The 22,596-nt window shown below is 41.1% G+C and overlaps 1 protein-coding gene across 1 annotated transcript in view; it reads right to left on the bottom strand.

The window, feature by feature from the left end:
* The window catches only part of PDS5B (PDS5 cohesin associated factor B), a 148,244-nt gene that overhangs the window by 62,689 nt on the left and 62,959 nt on the right, over positions 1 to 22,596 (bottom strand). The window contains exons 7-13 of the mRNA XM_068267054.1: positions 22,043 to 22,123; positions 20,827 to 20,967; positions 13,593 to 13,708; positions 10,853 to 10,947; positions 9,341 to 9,486; positions 4,384 to 4,535; positions 1,641 to 1,754 (exon numbers count right to left, since the gene is read on the bottom strand). Of these exons, the coding sequence (XP_068123155.1) occupies positions 1,641 to 1,754; positions 4,384 to 4,535; positions 9,341 to 9,486; positions 10,853 to 10,947; positions 13,593 to 13,708; positions 20,827 to 20,967; positions 22,043 to 22,123 (845 nt within the window). The remainder of the gene's footprint in view (positions 1 to 1,640; positions 1,755 to 4,383; positions 4,536 to 9,340; positions 9,487 to 10,852; positions 10,948 to 13,592; positions 13,709 to 20,826; positions 20,968 to 22,042; positions 22,124 to 22,596) is intronic.

The raw sequence follows: 22,596 nt of genomic DNA, 5'->3' as shown, positions 1-22,596 counted from the left end.
GACTGTCCCCCGCCAGGTAGAGAGCGACTGGATGGTCGGAGCGATCTGATCCATCGTTGTATAGCAAAAATCGTGTACAGAATCGAAATTGCAATTTCTGACAAAAATCGTGCAATTCAATCTATTCCCTGCCATGTGCAGGGTGTCCTGTATTATCTATAGCAGATTACGGTAATGTCCATTACACTGTTGTACACAGCCTTGCTTAAGCTCCCAGCAGCCAATTGAGGCTCCCCACTTAGCAGGCTGTATATCATGGTTTGAAATCCCTGTAAGACTACTTTACCTATAACATGACTCCCTGCCACTCTGGTGATGATTTGTCTTGGCCTATGCACCAATACCAAGGGTTGGTTTCCACTTAGCCGGCACTTGTATGAATGGGAGTACGCATCCGAATAACTTGCCCTGCCATCCATACCTGCTACAAGGATTCGGGGGCGTGCTGCAGGAAACTTAGCTGTGGGATACGAATGGCAAAACACTGCAGGTATAGATAGCATTTTCCTGACTGACTCGCCTGTGGGGAAACGCTGCAGATTGGGGCCACATTTGGCCCTAGTGGAAACGGAACCTTAGGCAGTTGTCAAGTGGGGAATGTGCTAGTAGCCAATTATATAACCCTCATTAACTGAAATTAAGACATCCCCTGAAAGTAAGCCCTGGCAGGATTTTCGAGCATGCTCAAAATATAAGCCCTACCCCGAAAATAAGCCCTAGCTGCAGTAATGGGAAAAAGTATGGCAACTTGTGTTTTTACTGGAACCGATGGTCTCATGGGCAGAACCAAGGCTCCGCCATTGGGCCAATCACTGCTATTCAGAGAGTGCAGTGATCGGCCTAATAACTGAGCCATGGTCCCACCTGCGAGACCATCGGCTCCAGTAGAAACACAAGTTGCCGTACTTCTTCCCTATAGGCTAAAGATCGGGGACACAGCAGCATGGAGCTGGGGGGAAGAAGACGATTATGGGGACATTTCAGGACACGGGGACAGCATGACGTGGAGCGATCGGTAAGTGGGGATGCAGGGGGACATGGAAGGACACAGGGGACACTAGGAGGACATAGGGGTACATGAAACACAGGAGTTTGGGGGATAGAGGAGGACACTGGTACAGAGGGGGACTTCAGGAGGACACTAAAGGTGCAAGGGGGACAAAGGGACACACAAGAGGTGGATCCAGTAGAGGAAGAGGAGGCACAGTAGGAAAGGCAGGAGGACACACAACTCGGGAACTTGTGTGCTTATAGAAATAGAAGACATCCCCTGAAAATAAGCCCTAGCACAACATTTGGAGCAAAAATTAATGTAAGACACTGTCTTGTTTTCGGGGAAAAACAGTATTTTATTTAGGTGTCACAAGTAGGGATAAAGTTTTTGCTGATTTAATTGGGACATAGCTAAAACGTCCCTAAAATGTTTCGGGGAAACATGGTAGTCTTCTCATCTGACTATTTGTACATGCCAGGGCTTAGCACAATCCTGCCTGTGACAGCAGCCAGTGCAACTGAAGTACTATGGCTACATAGTGGGCAGGAGAAGCAGTGACTTAATGAGTAACTTTAAAGATACTGCTACCCAATACAATCTTCTCACCTCCCCCAGGAGAAAACCGCACAGAGCATTTAAGACGTACTTAACAGCATTGGTATCCAGCGTAGCATACAGATAATACAAGCACTTCATTCTCTCTGTTGTTTCTAAGTTGTGAGGCACCATATACTGGGCAAAGATTCTTTCCACCAGCAACCTGAAAGCAGAAGAGAGGGAAAAAAAGATCTGTGATCAAATGCTAGCATTATTTACTTAAAATCAAACAAACTTTACAAAAGATGAATATGATATTTGGACATCAGTCATCGCTCCTGTGTTGGAACTGGTTTTTCCCTATAGGGTCATTAGAGAACATTCCAGCCTCTGGGAACATGACAGATTTTGCTCCACCGTTATAGAAGGAACAAAACGAGAAAACAGCGGTAGATATTCATTAGCCATTTCGGTTTTCAATTGACTCATGATTTTTCTGGAATTGTATGTTTGTAAGGCATCAAGATGTGAGCAAAACAGCCTGGATTCTCACTGACTTCTACAAAAGAATCCTTATTGCTCTACAGTCAATAGATGCGCATTTTAAATTAGCAGTTTCACAGGGCAGGTGTGTGGTCTCTGGCACTAGTCTAGAGGAGCCAGCAGGAAACCTCATAGGAACAGTTCTCAAATCACAGCACCCTCTATAGCACAAAGCCTTGTAATAGGCTAAACAGCGTGGGCATCGTTTTCTACAACCTATTGGAAACCTAGCAGTTCCAGAGAATGTCATCCACCCAATCACGTTAGTTGAATTCCTCTATGAGGTTTCTGTCCGGTTCTCCTTGAAGTAAAACCGACAGTGTCGTAACAATATGGCAATTTTCAACCCTTCCTTTGCATTACACATTTTATCCTCAGTAATATGAAGTTCTTTTTCTCAGTCTGCACGGGATTGGAATGTGCAGCTGGGGATTGTTTTTGCTGTCTTGTAGATAAAAGGCGACATAGTGCATTTAACGACGCTTGTTAACCTTGAGTTCCAACGGACTATTGTCCATACAAATATTTATGAAACCATTGCCAACAAGCAGCTTACCTACTTAGATATTTCTGCAGTTTTGTATCACCCAATAATTAGTTAGCTTACATGTCAGGACCCAATCGGTGGTCTAATTAATAATTACAATTCTTAATTCATTCCAATGGGCTCTATTCACAAAACTTCTCAAACATTACTTATCATTGCTATAGGCTATAGCTATAGGCAGCACTGAAGGCACACTGGCTCACCCACTAATCCTTGTGTTTCCTTCCCTTTTGTTTCCTCCCCACTACCCTCTAGATTGAAAGCTCGCAAGGGCAGGGACCTCCTCCTAGTGTTTCTCATACTGATGTAATTTTAACATATGTACATGTACCAACTACATATCAACTATGTATGTATCTGTATTTATGCTATTCAATGTCACGACTGTACAGTGTCTTGTATTTCTTAAGTATATTTGTTCCCCATTATTTGTTTGTACTATGTACAGCGCTACAGAAGATGTTGGCGATATCTCTCTCTCTCTCTCTCTCTCTCTATATATATATATATTCACCCATTTGATAAAAATAACCTTTCAGCACATGTACAAACAAAATAATCACTTAAAGTAAGTTGTTCCTGAATAACTTAATTTCAATATTACTTTTTCATACCTTCATATTATATTTTTGCTCTTTGGAAGCTTAAAAAAGTAACATTGATAAGGTGAAAAACCTTTGTGAATAGAGCCCATTGTGTATATCTGTCTGGTCCAAGCCTTCCTTGGGCAGACATTGCTATAATTCAGAGTATGTCTTCTGTATAGTAAATAAACCTATACTACACTTCCAAGAGATTGATGGGTGATATTTCACAACACCCTAAAGTAGACTAGTGCCACAGCAGTTTTATAAAATTATATCTCTCTCTCAAAGGAACCTCCTCCTAAAGGAGGTTACTAAATGGTGTGGACTTTGACCTCACATTGACGGACTACATTTCCCGGCATGCATTGCAGCGGGCACAGGATATGAACGCTGATGTGGAGGACCGCATAGACATGGCCTACGCTAGAGAGAAGCTCACCGAAGGTAATGACATGCTTGCTGCTCCAAAGCCCACACCATTAACAAACCTCCCTTGGGGGTGTTTATTTTACATTTTTTTTTAAAGATAGATTCATTCATTTAAGACACAAAAGGTACATGCAAGATATCATTAAGCTGCTGCCATTAAAAATGCGGTTTTAACTAACCGCTCCCATCTGCTCTACTAAAAAGGACTCTGCGTGTGCACATGGATACACGTGACATCACAGCAGGCTATTCCTGAACATATCTCCATTAATGCATAAAGCCTTCCAAATTAGATAGATAAACTTTCTGGGTTTTGCGAACACCACTACGGCTACAAAAGACACTGTGAAAAAATATGCATATTAACAAAAATGATGTGTCAGCATCCCAGCATGCCTCCATTATGCAGACCAGCCTTTCAATCCATCTGAAATGTCAGCGGATGTGGAAAAACACTGGAAAGGTCACATACAATCTCATGAATCAAGGACCCAACAAATAACATCATACAAATTTCTTAAAGCAGTGATCTACAAACTTGGCTCTCCAGCTGTTAAGGAACTACAAGTCCCACAATGCATTTGCCTTTATGAATCATGACTGTGGCTGTCAGACTCCCACAATGCATTGTGGGACTTTTAGTTCCTTAACAGCTGGAGAGCCAAGTTTGCAGATCACTGTCTTAAAGCAATGGATCATTTTAAGAAATTCTGTTACATTAATGCTGAAATAAAAGATTCTCTCACCGATCATCAATACTGTTTTGATAATATATGTGCAGGAGTTTGTCTTTTATCCAGGAAATCTGTTTGGCGGCTTCTTTCCCAGCTTCTGCCTGCAGCGCATATTTCTTATAGATCTGAGCCAGGCCCATCATTGCTTCTTTCCTCACTCTCCACTGCAAGGGATGACATTTACAATCAGTGAGATGCTCTTACAACCACGTGAGGTTATAACAGGTCACTACAATTCCCAAACTGAACACAACCACAGCAACGTCATTTCTTACAGAGCCAGTGAATGATGAAAATGAGTGGTAAAACCGTGCCTACATTAACCACTTCACATTCAGACCTTCCCCCCCCCCCCTTATGGACCAGAGAATTTTTGACATTTTAGCTATGTCCCTATTAAATCAGCAATAACTTTATCCCTACTTACAAAGCCTAAATAAAATATATATCTTTTTTCCAAGACTAACTAGGCTTTTTTAACTAACAATTTTGTTTTCTATGCTTTTTAATGGGAAAAACCAGGAAAAAAAATGGTAAAACTAAGAAATGTGTTTTTTTTTCTAAGTCCAGTTCAAAAAAAAAAAAAGTGCTACTGTAGATAAAAAAAACAAAAACAAATATTGTTTGGCTATTTCTACTGTTTATCACAAAACTTAAACTATGTTCCTGTCACAATTTATGGTGAGGATATTGGATTCTGAAATAATGCTACAGTGTGTATTTTTCACTATGAACTGAAAAAATAAAAGCATTTTAACAGTAAATATCAATCTTATTGGTTCAGGGAACATGTATTCCCTTTCACCAATTAGTACTGGATCAGATAGTGCTGGAGGTTTTGCACAGGAACAAGTCCAATCTTGCACAGCACTGCTTCTGCTACAAAACATATCTACGTCCTCGTGGCTTAGATGAGGTCACAGAGGACGTAGATATAATTGTAGTGGAGGGAAAAGTGGTTAAAGCCCAATTTCAGCAAATTTTTTTTTTTACTTTTCAAACAGTGAAGGGTTGCCCATTTGAAGGTGTTCATTGCTTTATGTCCCCTTTAGATAGCTTTCCTATTGCTTGCTGTCCCTGGTACCTCCCCACATGGCATTACTATGGAAACTGGTAGTTCTGGCTACATGCAATAAATAAAAGCCGTGGATTTTAGCTTTACTTCACAAAAACATTATAATTGCTACTGTTGGCATTACTCCAGGAGAGATTCCACAACTTCCTGTCTGGACAGGAAGTGATAGAAATTCTTGCAAATGGAGACATAGAACAGCAATAAAAATCCAAAGGAGGTTTTAACCACCTTTCACCCTATAAAAAGAAAAAAAATGTAATTAAAAAATTACTTTGGCCTATATCACACAAGCAAATTGGTCACAGCACCTGAGCTTCCATGATCAGCTATAACTAATTACAACAAAATGCAAAAACATAGTGCACAAAGCTTTATACAGTTGTGTTCAAAATTATTCAACCCCAACTTTTGTGGTAGTGTTCTGTGGACTGATGAAACAAAATTAGAACTGTTTGGGCCCATGGATCAACGCTATGTTTGGAGGAGGAAGAACAAGGCCTATGAATTAAAGAACACCTTGCCTACTGTGAAGCATGGCGGGGGGTCAATCATGCTTTGGGGCCGTTTTGCTTCTGCAGGTACAGGGAAGCTTCAGCGTATGCAAGGTACCATGAATTCTCTTCAGTACAGGAGATATTGGATGAAAATGTGATGCAGTCTGTCACAAACATGAGGCTTGGGAGACGTCGGACCTTTCAACAGGACAATGATCCCAAGCATACCTCCAAGTCCACTAAAGCATGGTTGCAGATTAAAGGCTGGAACATTTTGGAGTGGCCATCGCAGTCACCAGACTTAAATCTAATTGAGAACCTCTGGTGGGACTTAAAGAAAGCAGTTGCAGCGCACAAGTCTAAGGCCACATACACACATCAGACCATAGTCTTTGGAAAATGAAAGATCACAGACCAATCTTACCACCCTTCCTGTAGTATAACAGCCATACTCTACACAGTCTTTTCTATGGAGCTGAACTCCACATCAGGAAAAAATCTTGGCAAGATGCTGCACACACAGATGCTGTACAGACACAAAAGATCAGTATCTGCAAAAGATCTGTTCCTGCCAAAAATCCATTCCTGCAAATTGCAATGATAGTCTATGAGATCTGCAGATCATCATACACACATGATTTAACTGACATTCATCTGCAGATCTGAAAATCCATCTTGGTGGATCTGATCTGCAGATGAATGTCAGTTAAATCATGTGTGTATGATGATCTGCAGATCTCATAGACTATCATTGCAATTTGCAGGAATGGATCTTTGGCAGGAACAGATCTTTTGCAGATACTGATCTTTTGTGTCTGTACAGCATCTGTGTGTGCAGCATCTTGCAAAGATTTTTTCCTGATGTGGAGTTCAGCTCCATAGAAAAGACTGTGTAGAGTATGGCTCTCATACTACATGAAGGGTGGTAAGATTGGTCTGTGATCTTTCATTTTCCAAAGACTATGGTCTGATGTCTGTATGTGGCCTAAGACTGTGACTGAACTGGAGGCTTTTGACCATGAAGAATGAGCTAAGATACCCGTAGATCGCTGCACGACACTTGTGTCAAGCCATGCTTCAGGTTTAAAAGCTGTTATAACTGGAAAAGGATGTTGTACTAAGTACTAAGAATGACTGTCACTTGGGGGTTGAATAAAACTGATAATGATGTCAGCACAGAAAAGACATTGGTGGTTATTTCATTATAAAAGTTATGTTATATTTGTCTGACTTACAAGTGCCTCTTTGATTTAATTGTAAACAAGATGACTGAAATGATCAAAATCAATGTCAAACTGGCCAAAACAATCAATTTCAGTGGGGTTGAATAGATTTGAACACAACTGTACATTGATAATTAAATCAAGTATCAATGCAAACAACTTACTATTAAACTCACTTAAACAAATGGAAAGCAGAGAGAGGATATGTGTGTGTGTGTGTGTGTGTGTGTGTGTGTGTGTGTGTGTGTGTGTGTGTGTGTGTGTGTGTGTGTGTGTGTGTGTGTGTGTGTGTGTGTGTGTGTGTGTAAATTTACACTTAAATATTTTTAAATGCAAATTACGGACAAAAATATGTAACCGCCCCTGCATTACTTGACCAATGGAGCTCAGGGACATTAATTCCACATAGCAGAGTGGCTGAACAACTTACAAAGGTGGGGAAATTTTTCTACATCTTTTAATTCTGATTATGATGATCTGAAGTCTAGCAGGTGGAGTAAATAGATTTATCAAAGGAGAAATAACTGGTAATGCAGCTGACCACTAGGGGGCTGCATAGAGCAAAGCTGCTCAATTCACAACTTCATATCTGTTTCACCTCCAGCTGCATTCATTCATTCATGAGAATGCAGGCAGGTTCAGTTTATGGCTCATCAACACTGGTATTTAACACCTCGTAAAAATAATTTCCTCTTGTAAATTGCTTCTATCAGTGGATGTGAATTATCAGTGCAGAGATGCCAAATACAAACCAAACCTTTACACAATTACTAGAACCTGATCATTCAGTTTAGGTTTGTAAGCCAAATATTCCCAGATGCAAGTACTGCAAAATACTCTCCAGAATAATTTAACCAGTTCAGTCGGGTTTTGTTTTTTTGTGTTTTTTTAAGCAAAACCTTTTTTTTTTTTTAAACTATAAGAAGTTTGTTTAAAAAACAAACAAACAAACAAAAATGATAATATCTGCAGCACCAATTCTTAGATCTTATATCCTCAACCACCTACAGCTGCCTGATCACTACTAGGGATGATCAATGATATGCAAATATTTCCAAGTGTATGCAAATTTATATGCAACTATATGCAGCTTGAAATTGGACCAATCATTTTAAGGCCTCTTGCACACGGCAAGCGATTCCGATTCAGATTCCGCTTTTTAATCAGTTTTTACATCCGATTCAGATTCCGCTTTGCAGTGTGCAGGGAGCAAACTGCAAATCGGAATCGAATGTAAAAACTGATTAAAAAGCGGAATCTGAATCGCTTGCAGTGTGCAAGAGGCCTAAACCTTGGTGGGGCGTGATTGATCAACTTTCAATTGCCGATCATGGCCGTCAGTCTCTGGTACAAAAGTATGGCTAATGGCTGTAATACATTAGTGTTAATAACAATTTTTTTTTTTTAAAAAGTGTAAAGGGAGGATGATTTTGTTGGCAGTATCAACAGAATTACCGAAACTGCAGTATGGTAAAGCAACCACAAGATGTCCCTGTCTGTACTATTCTGCAATGATCTCTATGGTATTGTCATTTCCTGTATTCATTCTGTGTTCCTCTGTTCTAAGTAAGCTGCATTACCTGATGGTGGTGTAGGTTTTATCTCTGCATGCTTTTCTTCAGTAAAGAGTTCTAACTTGTTGTACTGGGTGCCTATCTGCGTGCACAGACCACTCTGCTCCATCAGATTTCAAAGGCAATAGAACAGTTAACCAACAAAATGGTTAAGGAAACCAAAATCCATATTTGATTTAAATGTGTGACCAGCCTTTAAACACAGCATTTACTCTCCCAGGTACACTCGCTAGCATACAGCAAAGAATGTCAGACATATGGTGCAGTGCATTGCTGAACACAATCTCTTCCCACCAGATTCCCCTGATCTCCATACTTCAAGGCAAGAGACTCGCAGTATAAATTTGTCAGTGGACCAGAATCACACTGAAGGAAGTGGCATTTTACAAAATCAAATCACTAAGGACAGCTTCTGTATTTCTCCATACTGGTGCTGAAGATCTAAATGCTCTCTATGCATATAATAAAATAAAATTCCCCATCTTCCCCATTTTACATGTTACACACCTTCCCATACTAGACAGTTTTTACAGGCCCCGCGGTATAAAGGTAAGATTGCTCACAAAGGAGGAGGAGGAGAGTTGTCACAAAGGCCAGTCTTACCCTTTTGTCAAGAGTCCTCTCTCTCACAAAATTGAGAAGATGATCATTCACCAGCAGAAGGTCTTTCTTTGCAGCAGTTACTATAGATACAATGACATCATGTCTAATGGCTTCTTCGGGGTCATGGGATCTCACTTTAAGATATTCTGAAACAGAGGAATTCACGGTTTGTGAGTTTATTTATTGATGCACGGCAGTGATGGGCTACCTAATCTATCCAGCTGTGGTGGAACTATCCCACCATGACCAGTTTATAATGTCAACCTGGGAGCTGACAGGGCCTGCTGAGATTTCCATAGCAACTGGACAGTTACTAGTCGCCCTTGACATATTAAAGCAATCATATCATTATTAAGAAGCAGATTTTACCTGATGGGATTCTGTGAAAACAAAACATGAGAACTGCACACACAGCAATAACATGAATGGGCATTAGAAGCACAGGACATTCATAGATAATGGGTATATCTTAACGTGAACCGAGCACCATTTTAGCACCCAGAGCATTTCAATAGCACATTAAACATGAATGCCAACAATGTGGCTCATTTTTATTTTATTTTTTTAAAACACTTTAATTTTACCTCTTCTTTTTACATTTAAAAAGCCCTTAATACCCCACCGTTGAGGCCTGCCCGACTGCAGAAAGAGCAGGCATATGAGAACTGCTGTAAATATTTTAATCGCACACATTCAGTGCGGGAGGGTGGCGGGTTTGTCGAGAGATTGGACACTATGCGTCAAAGAGTTTACAGAAGCCAAAGATGCTATCTTCCCCTGCATAATGGGCAGCTAGAAGGGGAGGGGGAACATGGCAGCTCTTATAGCTATTAGAAACCAGGACAAACTGCAGAAAAAAGTGGCTCCCTTTAAACATTGTAAAATATACATTTGTATATGATATAATTATATATATATATATATATATATATATATATATATATATATATATATATATATATATGGCCCGGGGGTCCACTATTGGGGCTTTTCAGAGATGGAAAACCATGCATTCCGAAATCACTAAGCACCACAATTTTGTGCGCGATTCCCAGAGCAATCTTGAAGAAATCCACAAGCCCCACATTCCTTCAATGCAATTGCTCCACATGCTGCATGTGGCGCTTTTGTGATAGGGCTAGAAATGCATCACTGCAGTGGAACCCCCCTCATAGGGTACCACTGTCACTGCACTACTGGGCTTTGGGCCTTGACATTAGAGAACCATTCAGCTCATTACTTCACTGCTTACATACTGCAGAGGTCACACCTTCCACAACAGAAAGAGCGCATTTACCCCTATTCCTTCATGAAATTAGTGCTGAATATCTACAACCCCCCCGCCCTCCCCCCAATTTATCCAGTTCTCTCCTGTCCTGTCAATATGTCAAGTTTGTTATCCTTCCTCCAACAAAGGACGCATCCACCCACACCTTTCTGCAAATAGGTAGAAGTCATCCCTCCCTGCAATGCAGTGAAGCAAACATACAATGCTACACACTTTTCAGGTACCTGTTAAGTCCTTTGCCAGGTCAGGGTGATTCATTAAGCAGTGGCTTGCAAACTTCACACACTCCAAACGAATGGGCACATGTATATCATTAAACCTAGCAAGATAAACATGGAATACGCAAATTATTAAAACTACTAGTCATGATACATGTAAAGCAAGTAAGGCCACAGAACAATTTCCTTGGATGAATTAAGTACACAAAAGTTTTACAAATTTTCTTGTAATTATTGCAAGACAAAATACAAATCTAGCTGCTGCATGAATTCACAACGTATTATCTACTTGGCAATCTCCTGCTCACACCTGCCTTCCCTTGCCAGTCAGGATAGACAATCAGCAGGGAGAAAACGTTGCAGCTGATGAAGCAATCATTCCACTCAATTCATGCCCATGTGACAAAAAGGGAGTTTCTCTGGACTTTTGGGCAAGAACAGGCAACTCTCAGTCCATGACAACCTCTGATACAGTTTGTCTGAAAATGAAAAGTTTGCTTAGTTGACCAATTGAAAACAGCTGTTACTTTCTGGACAACCCCCTTATTTTTTCATTATTCTAAGGTTTGTGTGAATATGAGATGTAGCGTGACTGGACTTGAAAGCAGTCTATGAGCTGTCCAAACTCATCCTATCCCATTATTACCTACGTGAAATTGTCAGGAAAGAGCTGGGAAGTAGCAGCAGTTTCCTGACACCATAGAGGAAGTAGGCATGGCCTGGTGAGGAAGAAACTCCCACTCTACTTGTAGCTCTGTATTTTGGGCACATATCTATGTCATATGATTGGCTTTTGCGAAGGGAATTCCTCTGGAACAGTTGCATCAAATATGATAACTGTGTGGGAAATGGCTTAGTTGCCTACTCACCTATATTAACTATAAAAAATCAAGCAGCTCTTTAATTTAAATTCAAATAAACCTCTATTAAATGCATAAAAATGGTCTGATTGGTGGCTGTGAAGTACAACCTTTTTAAAGCGGGCCTGAACTCAGAACGTCCTTTCTGCTCTAAAAGATACGCAACAGCATAATGACCTTTAAACAAAAAACATTTCTCTGTTACAGCCGATACAAATCTTACGATAAATCTGCACTGTTTCTACTTTCCGATTCATGGAAGCAGACATATTGTTAACTCCCTGTGCTTTCAAATGAGCTCATCTGTTGTGGTAGTCATGTGACAAAGGGAGGAGATCAAATTACAAATCTGGGGGTATTAAACCGGCTAAACTCTCTAAATACATACAGGGTGCATTTCTCTCGGTTTTCCTTTTGTCCTGTTCAAGAGTTCAGGTCCACTTTAAAGCTGCAGGGATAGCCATACTATACCAGGAAAAAAAAACCCACATATAAGTAGATAAACACTTGTTCTACTTATATAACATTTATTGTACTGTCCATGTTTTGATTTCCGTGAATTGTATATAGTAAATAAAGAGAAAATGGTTTTAGGCATTTCAGATATTTACTTCCTTTGACTGAAGGCAATCCTGATTTTTTTTTATATAGAAACTGCACTGTCATATCTAGCTTGCTTTGTAAAGACGAGAGTGCAGCACAGATCGTATTTCAGCAACTTCTCAGCCTTGTATCACACTTAACTGCCCTCAGCCAATCAGTGAGGAGCAGGGGTGTGGGAGGGGAAATAACAAGCTTCCCTCTCCTCAGCAATGTACCAAATAGAGACAGGATGACTGCGATAACATTTATTATAGGAGAATCATTTGATTATATTGGAATGATTGCAATGCAGAGTCAGGTTGTAGATTGCATGAAAAAAAAAACCAAAAAAAACCCAAAGTGCAGTGGGTAAATGGAATTTGGTTTTATCAACCCCGCTTTAAATGTTCTATGTATTATCCACACTTCTACTGATGATCATCTCATTAGTTTATTTTTGTTTTAGATTTGTTTTAGTGTTTTTTTACATGCAACACTTATTTGGAATCTTGAGGGTTTTTTGGCAAGTTGAGCCATCCATAGAGATATACAGCACATTCTTGACACAAGCAGCAAAGCACGTTGCGGCTTGTGTCACGTTGGATGCTCCTGGAAGATATGAAGCCAAGCAACTGAAGCTCTCTCCCCATCTCTCTTTCTGATGCATAGTCCCCACCATAAAGGGTGGAAAGAGCAGTGAAAATCATCTAATGAAGACATCTGAGAGGGCACATCCCTATAGAGAACCACATCCCTATAGAGTGCCAATAGTAAAAAATGGATGATTCAACCCCGTGGCAGCCGAATACCACAGACAGTCTTCTGCCGGCAGCCAGATGTGCATGCATGATCCATCTGCTGGAAAAGCTTTCAAAGTACAGATATTTCCATGAACTTGCATTTTCTAACTGACTGGTTGGGCGTAGTCATTCCTATGGGGAAACGAGCGGTATAAACATTCTATAACAGTCAAGTCATGGGACAGCAATGGGTGACGGGGCAGCAATAGGGTGACCCTGCATTCTCCAATTTACAGCCTGACTATATACAACTCCTTTATATTTAGAACATTCTTATTCATAACTACGTTATAAGAGACGTTAGAGATTCATTATATTCAAAAGTGACTGTCTGCCGGAAGAGAACACATTCTGGCTTGCCGTCTGAGTAGAATCAAGGTCAGCCCTGGATAAAAATAGCCGGTAGAAAATATTATAAATGATGACAAAGCAGCTGTGAGGATTTTATGCACATTTACGCTGCAACATTGAACTGGTGCAGCCTTTGTGTGAAGATTCCATTACCTGCCCAAGTAGCACTGCCACAGCGGCTTGTTCTGAGCAGCCAGTTCAGAATCCTTTGCCCCAAACATCTTAGCAAGGAGTTTCACCACCTGCAGCCGTTCATCATTGTCATTACTCTGCAATGTCAAAAACAGGATCTTTATATGGGAAAATACTACAACTAACAGAAAATGAGGATGGGGGTGACTATGGAGAAGGATGAGGGATGATGGGGGAGAAGGGAGGAAGAAGGAGGAGGAGCCTTCTGACCCCTGGAATCTGCATTTAGCAGAGGTTTACAGGATTAAACTAATAATTTTTGTCTTCATCTCTAAAAGACCCAATACTCTTGCATCCTTATATTACACATATCTTACAGTAAACACCGTCAGAAGTCAAAGAGCAAGTATAGCAAAAAAGAAATTAAAAAAAAAAATGCAGTAAATAGAATTGCATCTTTTTTATAATATTTAGAATTTAGACAGTGTTTGCTTATTGTACATTTTTCCTCACCTTTATATTATACTAGCTGATTGCCCGGCGTTGCCCGGGTATGTATTTGGCTGGCGTTGGCTCCGGCCACTTTTCTAACACTAACACACAATGACTCAATGACCTAGTTTGTGAGCTTTGCATTGTTTGGCATCAATAATTTGCATTGAAATGAAACAAATCTGATTGGCTGTGGCTCCAACCTCTTTTCTGAATTTGAGCCCCAGGTACCCAATGACCAACTGTACCAGGTTTTAAGCTTGTGTCCTTAACAGTCTAAGGCCTCAATTCACTAAGATCATGCTGGAGATAATAAGGCAAGAGAAAACTTACCTCCACATAAGAGAGAGTTATCTTATCTCTTCATTCCTTAACCACTTCAGGATTCTGCGTACGCTTAGCTACGTCCCTGAATCGGCCGTTCCATGTCAGTTCACGGAGGGTGTCTCCGTGAACACCCTGCGAGCCGCCGATCGCGGCTCGCAGGGTAAATGTAAACACGCGGGGAAGATCTTCCCCGGTGTTTACATATATACGGCGCTGCTGCGCAGCAGCGCCGTAGAGGAGATCGGCGATCCCCGGCCTCTGATTGGCCGGGGATCGCCGGCATCTGATAGGCTAAAGCCTATCCTATCCGGCGCAGGACGGCTTACCGTCCTGCGCCACACACAGGGGACGGGAGAGGGAGGCAGAGGGAGGACTAGTGCTGCAGAGGGGGGCTTTGAGGAGCCCCCCCCCCCGCTAGGCACAGCAGTGCGGCGGCGATCAGACCCCCCCAGCAGGACATCCCCCTAGTGGGGAAAAGGGGAGAGGTCTGATCGCCCTGCCTGATTTCTGATCTGTGCTGCGGGCTGAAGAGCCCCCGCAGCACAGATCAGCCAAACCACCCGGAATCCGGAAGTGGTTAAGTTACCTCCTCTGTAGTTATTTTACCTCCTCTGTAGTTAAGTTACCTCCTCTGTAGTTAATTTATCTCCTCTGTAGTTATTTTCACATGCAGTTAATAAACAGCCTGTCTTTAACTCTGGAGTTATTTTAAGGATTGAAGAGTTAACTTAAAGACAGAAGAGTTAACTTTAGGTTTGCCTGAGGTAAAATGTTTCCTGAATACTACATGCCTTATCACCATGGTAACAACTCTAGAAGAGTTATTAAAGACAGGAGAAAAGCTTAGTGAATTGAGGCCTAAGAATGGCAGCAATTGAATATTCTCCTAATATATTCAAAAATGTATTCCTTGTGGCAACATCTTTAGTGCTGCCAAGGTGCATCACTGAGGAATGGTTGGGTGTTGTGCATTCTGAGATGAATAGTAAAAAACACCTGATCTCCCAGAGTGCACTGGGAGATGAAGGGTGCCTAGCTAATCAGCCTAGGCGTGACATCACTGGGAGGGCCTGGGATACACACCATTTTTCAGTCATTACAGTTTTAAAATAAAAGGTGTTGCTGTGGATAAAATCCACACATTTTATTTGCCCATTTGTCCCAGTTAGAACAATTTAAATTGTGTCCCTAGTACAATGTATGACAATATTTTATCTGGTAATAGAGGAGTATTTTTTCGTTTAGTGATTATTAACCACTTCACCACTGAGGGGTTTTATCCCCTGAGCACCAGAGCAATTTTCACCTTTCAGCGCTCCTTCCATTCATTCGTCTATAACTTTATCATTACTTATCGCAATGAAATGAACTATATCTTGTTTTTTCCGCCACCAATTAGGCTTTCTTTAGGTGGGACATTATGCCAAGAATTATTTTTTTCTAAATGTGTTTTAATGGGAAAATAGGAAAAATGTGGGGGAAAAAAATAATTATTTTTCAGTTTTCGGCCATTATAGTTTTTAAATAATGCATGCTACTGTAATTAAAACCCATGAAACGTATTTGCCCTTTTGTCCCGGTTATAAAACCATTTAAATTATGTCCCTATCACAATGTATGGCGCCAATATTTTATTTGGAAATAAAGGTGCATTTTTTTCATTTTTGCGTCCATCCCTAATTACAAGCCCATAGTTTATAAAGTAACAGTGTTATACCCTCTTGACATAAATATTTAAAAAGTTCAGTCCCTAAGGTAACTATTTATGTATTTTTTTTAATTGTAAATTTTTTAATTTTTTTTTAATTACAAAAAAAAATAAATAGGGAGTGTGGGAGGTAATGAGTTAATTTTATGTGTAAAAGTCATTTATTTGTATGTGAAAAATGTGTAGGGTGTAGTTTACTATTTGGCCACAAGATGGCCACAGTAACTTTTTGTTTTAATGCGACCTCCAAGCTTCCTTCCGGAAGCTTGGAGGAAGTATAAGGAGGCTGGACACGCGAGTTTTTTCTCACAATGATCGCGCTGCCCATAGGAGAGCAGCTGATCATTGCGGGGCTTAGATCAACGAACGGGAATGGATTTTCCCGTTCATTGATCTCTGGGCGAGCGGGCATCGGCGTGTTTACTAGCGGCGGACGGCGTGTTTACGAGCGGGAGCGCGGACAGCGTCGGGAACGCGGAAAGTAAGTATTTCTCCGTCCCTGGTTGTTAAAGGATGGAAAAAGGGGCGGAGAAATACGTACGCGCGGGGGTAAAGTGGTTAATACTATATCACTAATTACAAGCCTTTATTTGCAAAATTAACAGTAATATACCCTCATGACAAACATATTAAAAAGTCCATAAGTTTACTATTTTTTTTTTTTTTTTTTAAATTGTCATTTTATTTTTATTTTTTTACAAGTGTTCTATTCAAGTAACTATAGGGAAGGGGTGTAAAGGGTTTAAAAATTAATATGTATGTATTTCTATATATAATACGGTATGGGGGGCATTTTTAACTTTTTTGGCCACACGATGGTGGTACACTGAATTGCAGAGTACTCGGAAGTAGTAAGTGTATCGGTTTACATATGGTTTTGTTAATGAAATGCCGGCATCTCGGTGATGCTGACTTTTCATTCATCACAGGCACTGCGATTGGGTCTGGGAACAAGCTGTTCCCATTCACTGAACGCCAGGATTCCGATGAAAAACGCCAGTAGCATGGCGATCGGGAGCAAGCGGAGTAAACAGACAAGTACATGTGTTTATGCCTCTGGTGCTGAAGTGACATTTCCAGGGGCGTAGATATATGATACAATGGTCGGGAAAAGAATAATAAACAATTTGGCCAGCTACTTAGACTTAGGATTTAGATTTTGGCCCCTCGTGTGACGGAGTTTGGCACCCCTGTTCCAGCATGAAAGCATATTTAAAATACCATATAACAATATCCTTATGCATTTTTTCACATCAGACACTAGCCGAAAAAGGAGAATACCAGGGAAATAAATATAAACACAATGGCCTCAATTCACGAAGATCATGCTGGAGATAATAAGGCAAGAGAAAACCTACCTCCACATAAGAGAGAGTTATCTTATCTCTTCATTCCTTAATTTACCTCCTCTGCAGTTAAGTTACCTCCTCTGCAGTTAAGTTACCTCCTCTGCAGTTAAGTTACCTCCTCTGCAGTTAAGTTACCTCCTCTGCAGTTAAGTTACCTCCTCTGCAGTTAAGTTACCTCCTCTGCAGTTAAGTTACCTCCTCTGCAGTTAAGTTACCTCCTCTGCAGTTAAGTTACCTCCTCTGCAGTTAAGTTACCTCCTCTGCAGTTATGTTACCTCCTCTGCAGTTATGTTACCTCCTCTGTAGTTATGTTACCTCCTCTGTAGTTATGTTACCTCCTCTGTAGTTATGTTACCTCCTCTGTAGTTATGTTACCTCCTCTGTAGTTATGTTACCTCCTCTGTAGTTATGTTACCTCCTCTGTAGTTATGTTACCTCCTCTGTAGTTATGTTACCTCCTCTGTAGTTATGTTACCTCCTCTGTAGTTATGTTACCTCCTCTGTAGTTATGTTACCTCCTCTGTAGTTATGTTACCTCCTCTGTAGTTATGTTACCTCCTCTGTAGTTATGTTACCTCCTCTGTAGTTATGTTACCTCCTCTGTAGTTATGTTACCTCCTCTGTAGTTATGTTACCTCCTCTGTAGTTATGTTACCTCCTCTGTAGTTAATTTATCTCCTCTGTAGTTATTTTCACATGCAGTTAATAAACAGCCTGTCTTTAACTCTGGAGTTATTTTAAGGATTGAAGAGTTAACTTAAAGACAGAAGAGTTAACTTTAGGTTTGCCGGAGGTAAAATGTTTCCTGAATACTACATGCCTTATCACCATGGTAACAACTCTAGAAGAGTTATTAAAGACAGGAGAAAAGCTTAGTGAATTGAGGCCAATGTCTAAAAGCAGACAGGCCCTATAGGTAAGTATAGAAGGTGAAATATAGCTCAATAAATAAACCAATTGGTTACGTGACAACCCCCCATGTATGAGGGTGACTGTCATTGGTGCACTCCCCTAATAGAGGAAATGAATGAATGTATGTATGTATGTATGTATGTATGTAACCACCTGTGGGGGCCTTTGCTGATCCCCCCCCACTTGACGTGTCGTCGTGGGGTGTAGCTATCCCACCGGGAATCAGCACCGGGAGCGGTTCAGGGCTATTAACTCAAACCCGATAGTAACGGGCCGGGTAGAGCCCAGAGTGCTACCTCACACCACTGTATCCCAAAATGGAGGGATTAGAAGGCAGAGAGCAAAGTTAGAAAACGTGCATGGTGCTGTACATATAAAACCTTAATATGTACATATTTCGCCCTCAAGCAGGGCTTCCTCAGAAGGTGCTATACAATATGTACAATATATACAAAATAGTGAGTAAAATTATCTACACAGAGCCCCCCATCATCATCCCTCAAAGCTTAAGTCAAAGCTGAGTGTGCTGGGTCGAGCAACTGTTTAAATACCTGGTGGAACAGGAAATGAGTAACGCCCATACACTGGGGCGTGTCCCCCGAACGCTGGCCAGTAAACAAAGAATATCCCCCACAGTGATCATCTCGGCGGCACATATAAGTGCCCACCCATTGTGGGTAAAGAAACTGTAGCCAGTGGCCCCTCACACCATCACGATCGCCCCAAATCTGCCTCACTGGACCCCAAACCAGACGCCACACTGGAGTGTGCACGTCACAGCCGCCCACTTCCGCCCAACGCATGCGTCAAGCGCCGGGCGTAGCCATGGCAACAGGTCCAGCCCGAAACCTCCGTCACATCCGCCGGCAGGCCGGTTGCCCGGACAACGGAATGCCAACATTCTATTAGGCCGCGTGTAGGAGGGCGTGCGAACACGCCTGTAATGGAATGGTATACAGTGGCGGCCTGGTTGTCAAGGTGACATTACGCGCTAGGAACTGCTATGGCTAAACAAAGGGGCAGCGCACCGAGAGCATATGCGTTGTTATAGTGACCGCTACAGTAACATGTGCGCGTAGTACCTGTCCCGCAAAAATACAAATATAAATGGGCACCAAGACATAGTGTCGTGCCCATAGCAGGAAGACTCAGCACGTATGTTGTGGTGTAACCTCCATATGTCAGTGCATGGGGGGGTCGGAAGGTGGCAACAAAGGGAGGCGGGGGGAAGGAAATAATGCATAGAAACCCAAATTAACCAGTTAAACGTAGGGTGGGGAAGGATGGGGCCGACCGGGATGTGGACAAATCTGATACAGTGGTAGCCCCACTCAGGGGGTCAAATGCAGCAAACTTGATGATACAAGTATATCAAAGAAAACAGGCTAAATTAAAATCTTCATTCAGCCCTTTAGGGGCAATAGTCTCCAGATGGAATATCCATTCCGATTCAATCTGTGTCAATTTACGATCAAAATTTCCACCCCTCTTGTCCCTTTTCCAACATTGAATCCCCCAAAAAGAAATGTCAAAGCGGTGACCACTATGGCATTCGTTCATGTGTCTAGCAATTGGGGTACTACTCTTATGTGTAATATTACCCACATGTTCAAGTAACCTTTCCTTGAATTGTCTCGTGGTTTTGCCCACGTACCAAAGGTTACAGGGGCATTTGGCTCCATATACTACTCCACGCGTCTCGCAGTTGATAAACGATTTAATTTCAAAGGTTCTACCGCTATGTGGGGCTGTGAAGCATTTAACAGTGGGTATATATTTGCATGCTTTACACCGACCGCACCTAAATGCCCCATAGGCTTGGGGGGGGGGGGGGGGGGGGGTAACCAGGTGTGAATAGGTGCAGGAACATTAGAGAATGTACTTTGTACAAGCATGTCACGAAGGTTTGCCGACCTTCAATATGTGATTGCTGGAGAAGGGGACAGATGTTTAATAAGATCCTTATCTTTTTGCAGGATAGGCCAATAATGTTTGATGATGTCAAACACGGCAAGTGAGTGTTCGGTAAAGGTGCCAATCAGCCTGGGTGTGTTGACCGGTTGTACAGTATTAAAGGTGCCAGATGTGGTACCCTGTATTGGTCTTTTCATGCCACCTAGTTTCCGTCCTTGGTGTACATAAGGCTCGTCTATATGCAGTGTCAATCACCTGCTCAGGAAAGCCACGTTGTCTAAAACGCTTGTACAAGAGTTCGCATTCCTTTTTTCACATCACTGTATCCCTAATATTATTATTATTATTTAGTATTTATATAGCGCCAACATATTACGCAGCGCTGTACAGTGTATATATAATATGTGGGTATTTATGTCTAATTCAACCAAGCCAAATTAAATCAGAACTATTAAGCTCAAATGTGTGAGGACTGCACAATGAAACTTAGACCTATGTGACAGCAAAATACATGTAAAAATATGATCCAGAAAACAAAGGCGCAGACACAAACCTTAAGCTTGAATTCCAGCTGTGGTAAAACCGAGAGGAGCAAGTGGCTATCAATATTATACAGCTCCAGAATCAAATCAAAGACGTGTTCAGATAAGTCACTGATGGAGGTTTTACCAAGCATGAGAACCTGGTTAAAGAACTGAACAAAAAGACAGATTCAGAAAAAAAGTACATTTAAAACAACTCCCAATACTTTCTTACGCTTCTCAGCTATCCATTCAAAATTTCGCTAGCATGATAAAACTACAGTCTGCCTGTGCTAGCGTTACACAAACACAACAAAAATATTGCAAAAGAGAAAGGGGTGATTAAACTAAACTTGCCAGAATTTTCAGGAAACTGACACCCAGCTAAACCAGATGTACCAGGAATCATCAATCCCAGTAAATACAAAGCTGAAAAACTTCTGAAGGCTAGAAAAGTCAATATAAATTGCAGCTATAGTGGAAGTACCATTTCATAGTTCTTCAAATTATATGTACAGTAGAATCCCTATTATCTGTCACATGCAGGGATTGCCTGATGCTGGATATCTGTTCTTGCTCTAAAATAACACTTATCTCCCCTCCTTCCAGGGTTTTTCACAACAGAAGTGACTTATCAAACCTCTGAGCATTGTCTTCTACACTTGCTGCAGCTCCCAGCGGCTTTCCAGCATTCTCTGAACGGCTCCCGAAGTGTGCACGTGACCCGATGCAGGTCAGGTGACGCACCGGGAGCTGTACATGCATACAGGAAAGCCGCTGGGAGCTGTAGGGAGTGTAGAAGACAGCACCTGGAGGTTCCGTAAGTTGCTTTTGCTGTGCATAGCTCTGCAAACCACAAAAAGTACCCTCCCACCTCGGTATGCCAGTTAGTTGAGACTGCAAGATCCCAGAGGTCCGGTTACAGGAACTCTACTGTATCATTATTTCCTATTTAATGGAGACTTGGCATGAGGTAAGCATATGGAGATTGCCACATGCATTGCCTTTTATATGCCTGACTGTTATGTGCATCCTTTGTATCTGTGATGTGCATCTTACAGTATATCCAGCAAACAGTAACTGTAATGTTATTGTGATAATTAAATAACCTAATTACAGAGGAGAAACCACATCTCCGAATCACACTAATTCCTTTAGTTACTACAAAAATGAAATCAGGGCCTGAACACCCATCGATCCCTTTCTGGTGCTATGAGAACATTTTAAACTATTTGTAGTGTAACTTACATTGGTGATATAGGGTTCTATTGCTTGAGCTGTTCTCTTCAGCAGAGCTTTGGCCAAATCATACGCCTGTTTGTTTAAATTCTGAAAAGCAGAGCAGAGAGATAAGTTAAGATTAATTGACGAGTATGCAGTCACTTAGAAATAGCAATCGGTAAGAAACATTATAAAAAAATAAATCCACCCGCATGATCTCCCACGACTGTTGTATATTGTAAGTATTGATTTTTATTTTTTGGGGTGAAATGTAGTACCTTGTTTCTTGCACATTAGTATAATTACACGTAATATTTAAGATTTTGTTTACATATTTACACATATATGCAACAAATTCCTTATGAAAATGATTGACTTTAAATACAAACTTGTACAACAATCCACACACACAAAAAAAATCAACACATTTACATTAATTTAATACACGCCGCCAGTCCAAATGTAAACACTACATAAATTAAACTGCCTGACTAACCCTTTCCTGTCCTAAATTCTCAGTGCACCAAACAAAACTTACATTAACATATTTTATAACACGGATTTAGCAAGCGAGAGACTTA

This window comes from Hyperolius riggenbachi, chromosome 2, assembly GCF_040937935.1.
Source record: "Hyperolius riggenbachi isolate aHypRig1 chromosome 2, aHypRig1.pri, whole genome shotgun sequence".
Classification (NCBI taxonomy): domain Eukaryota; kingdom Metazoa; phylum Chordata; class Amphibia; order Anura; family Hyperoliidae; genus Hyperolius; species Hyperolius riggenbachi.
This window is presented reverse-complemented; position numbering and strand designations above follow the sequence as displayed.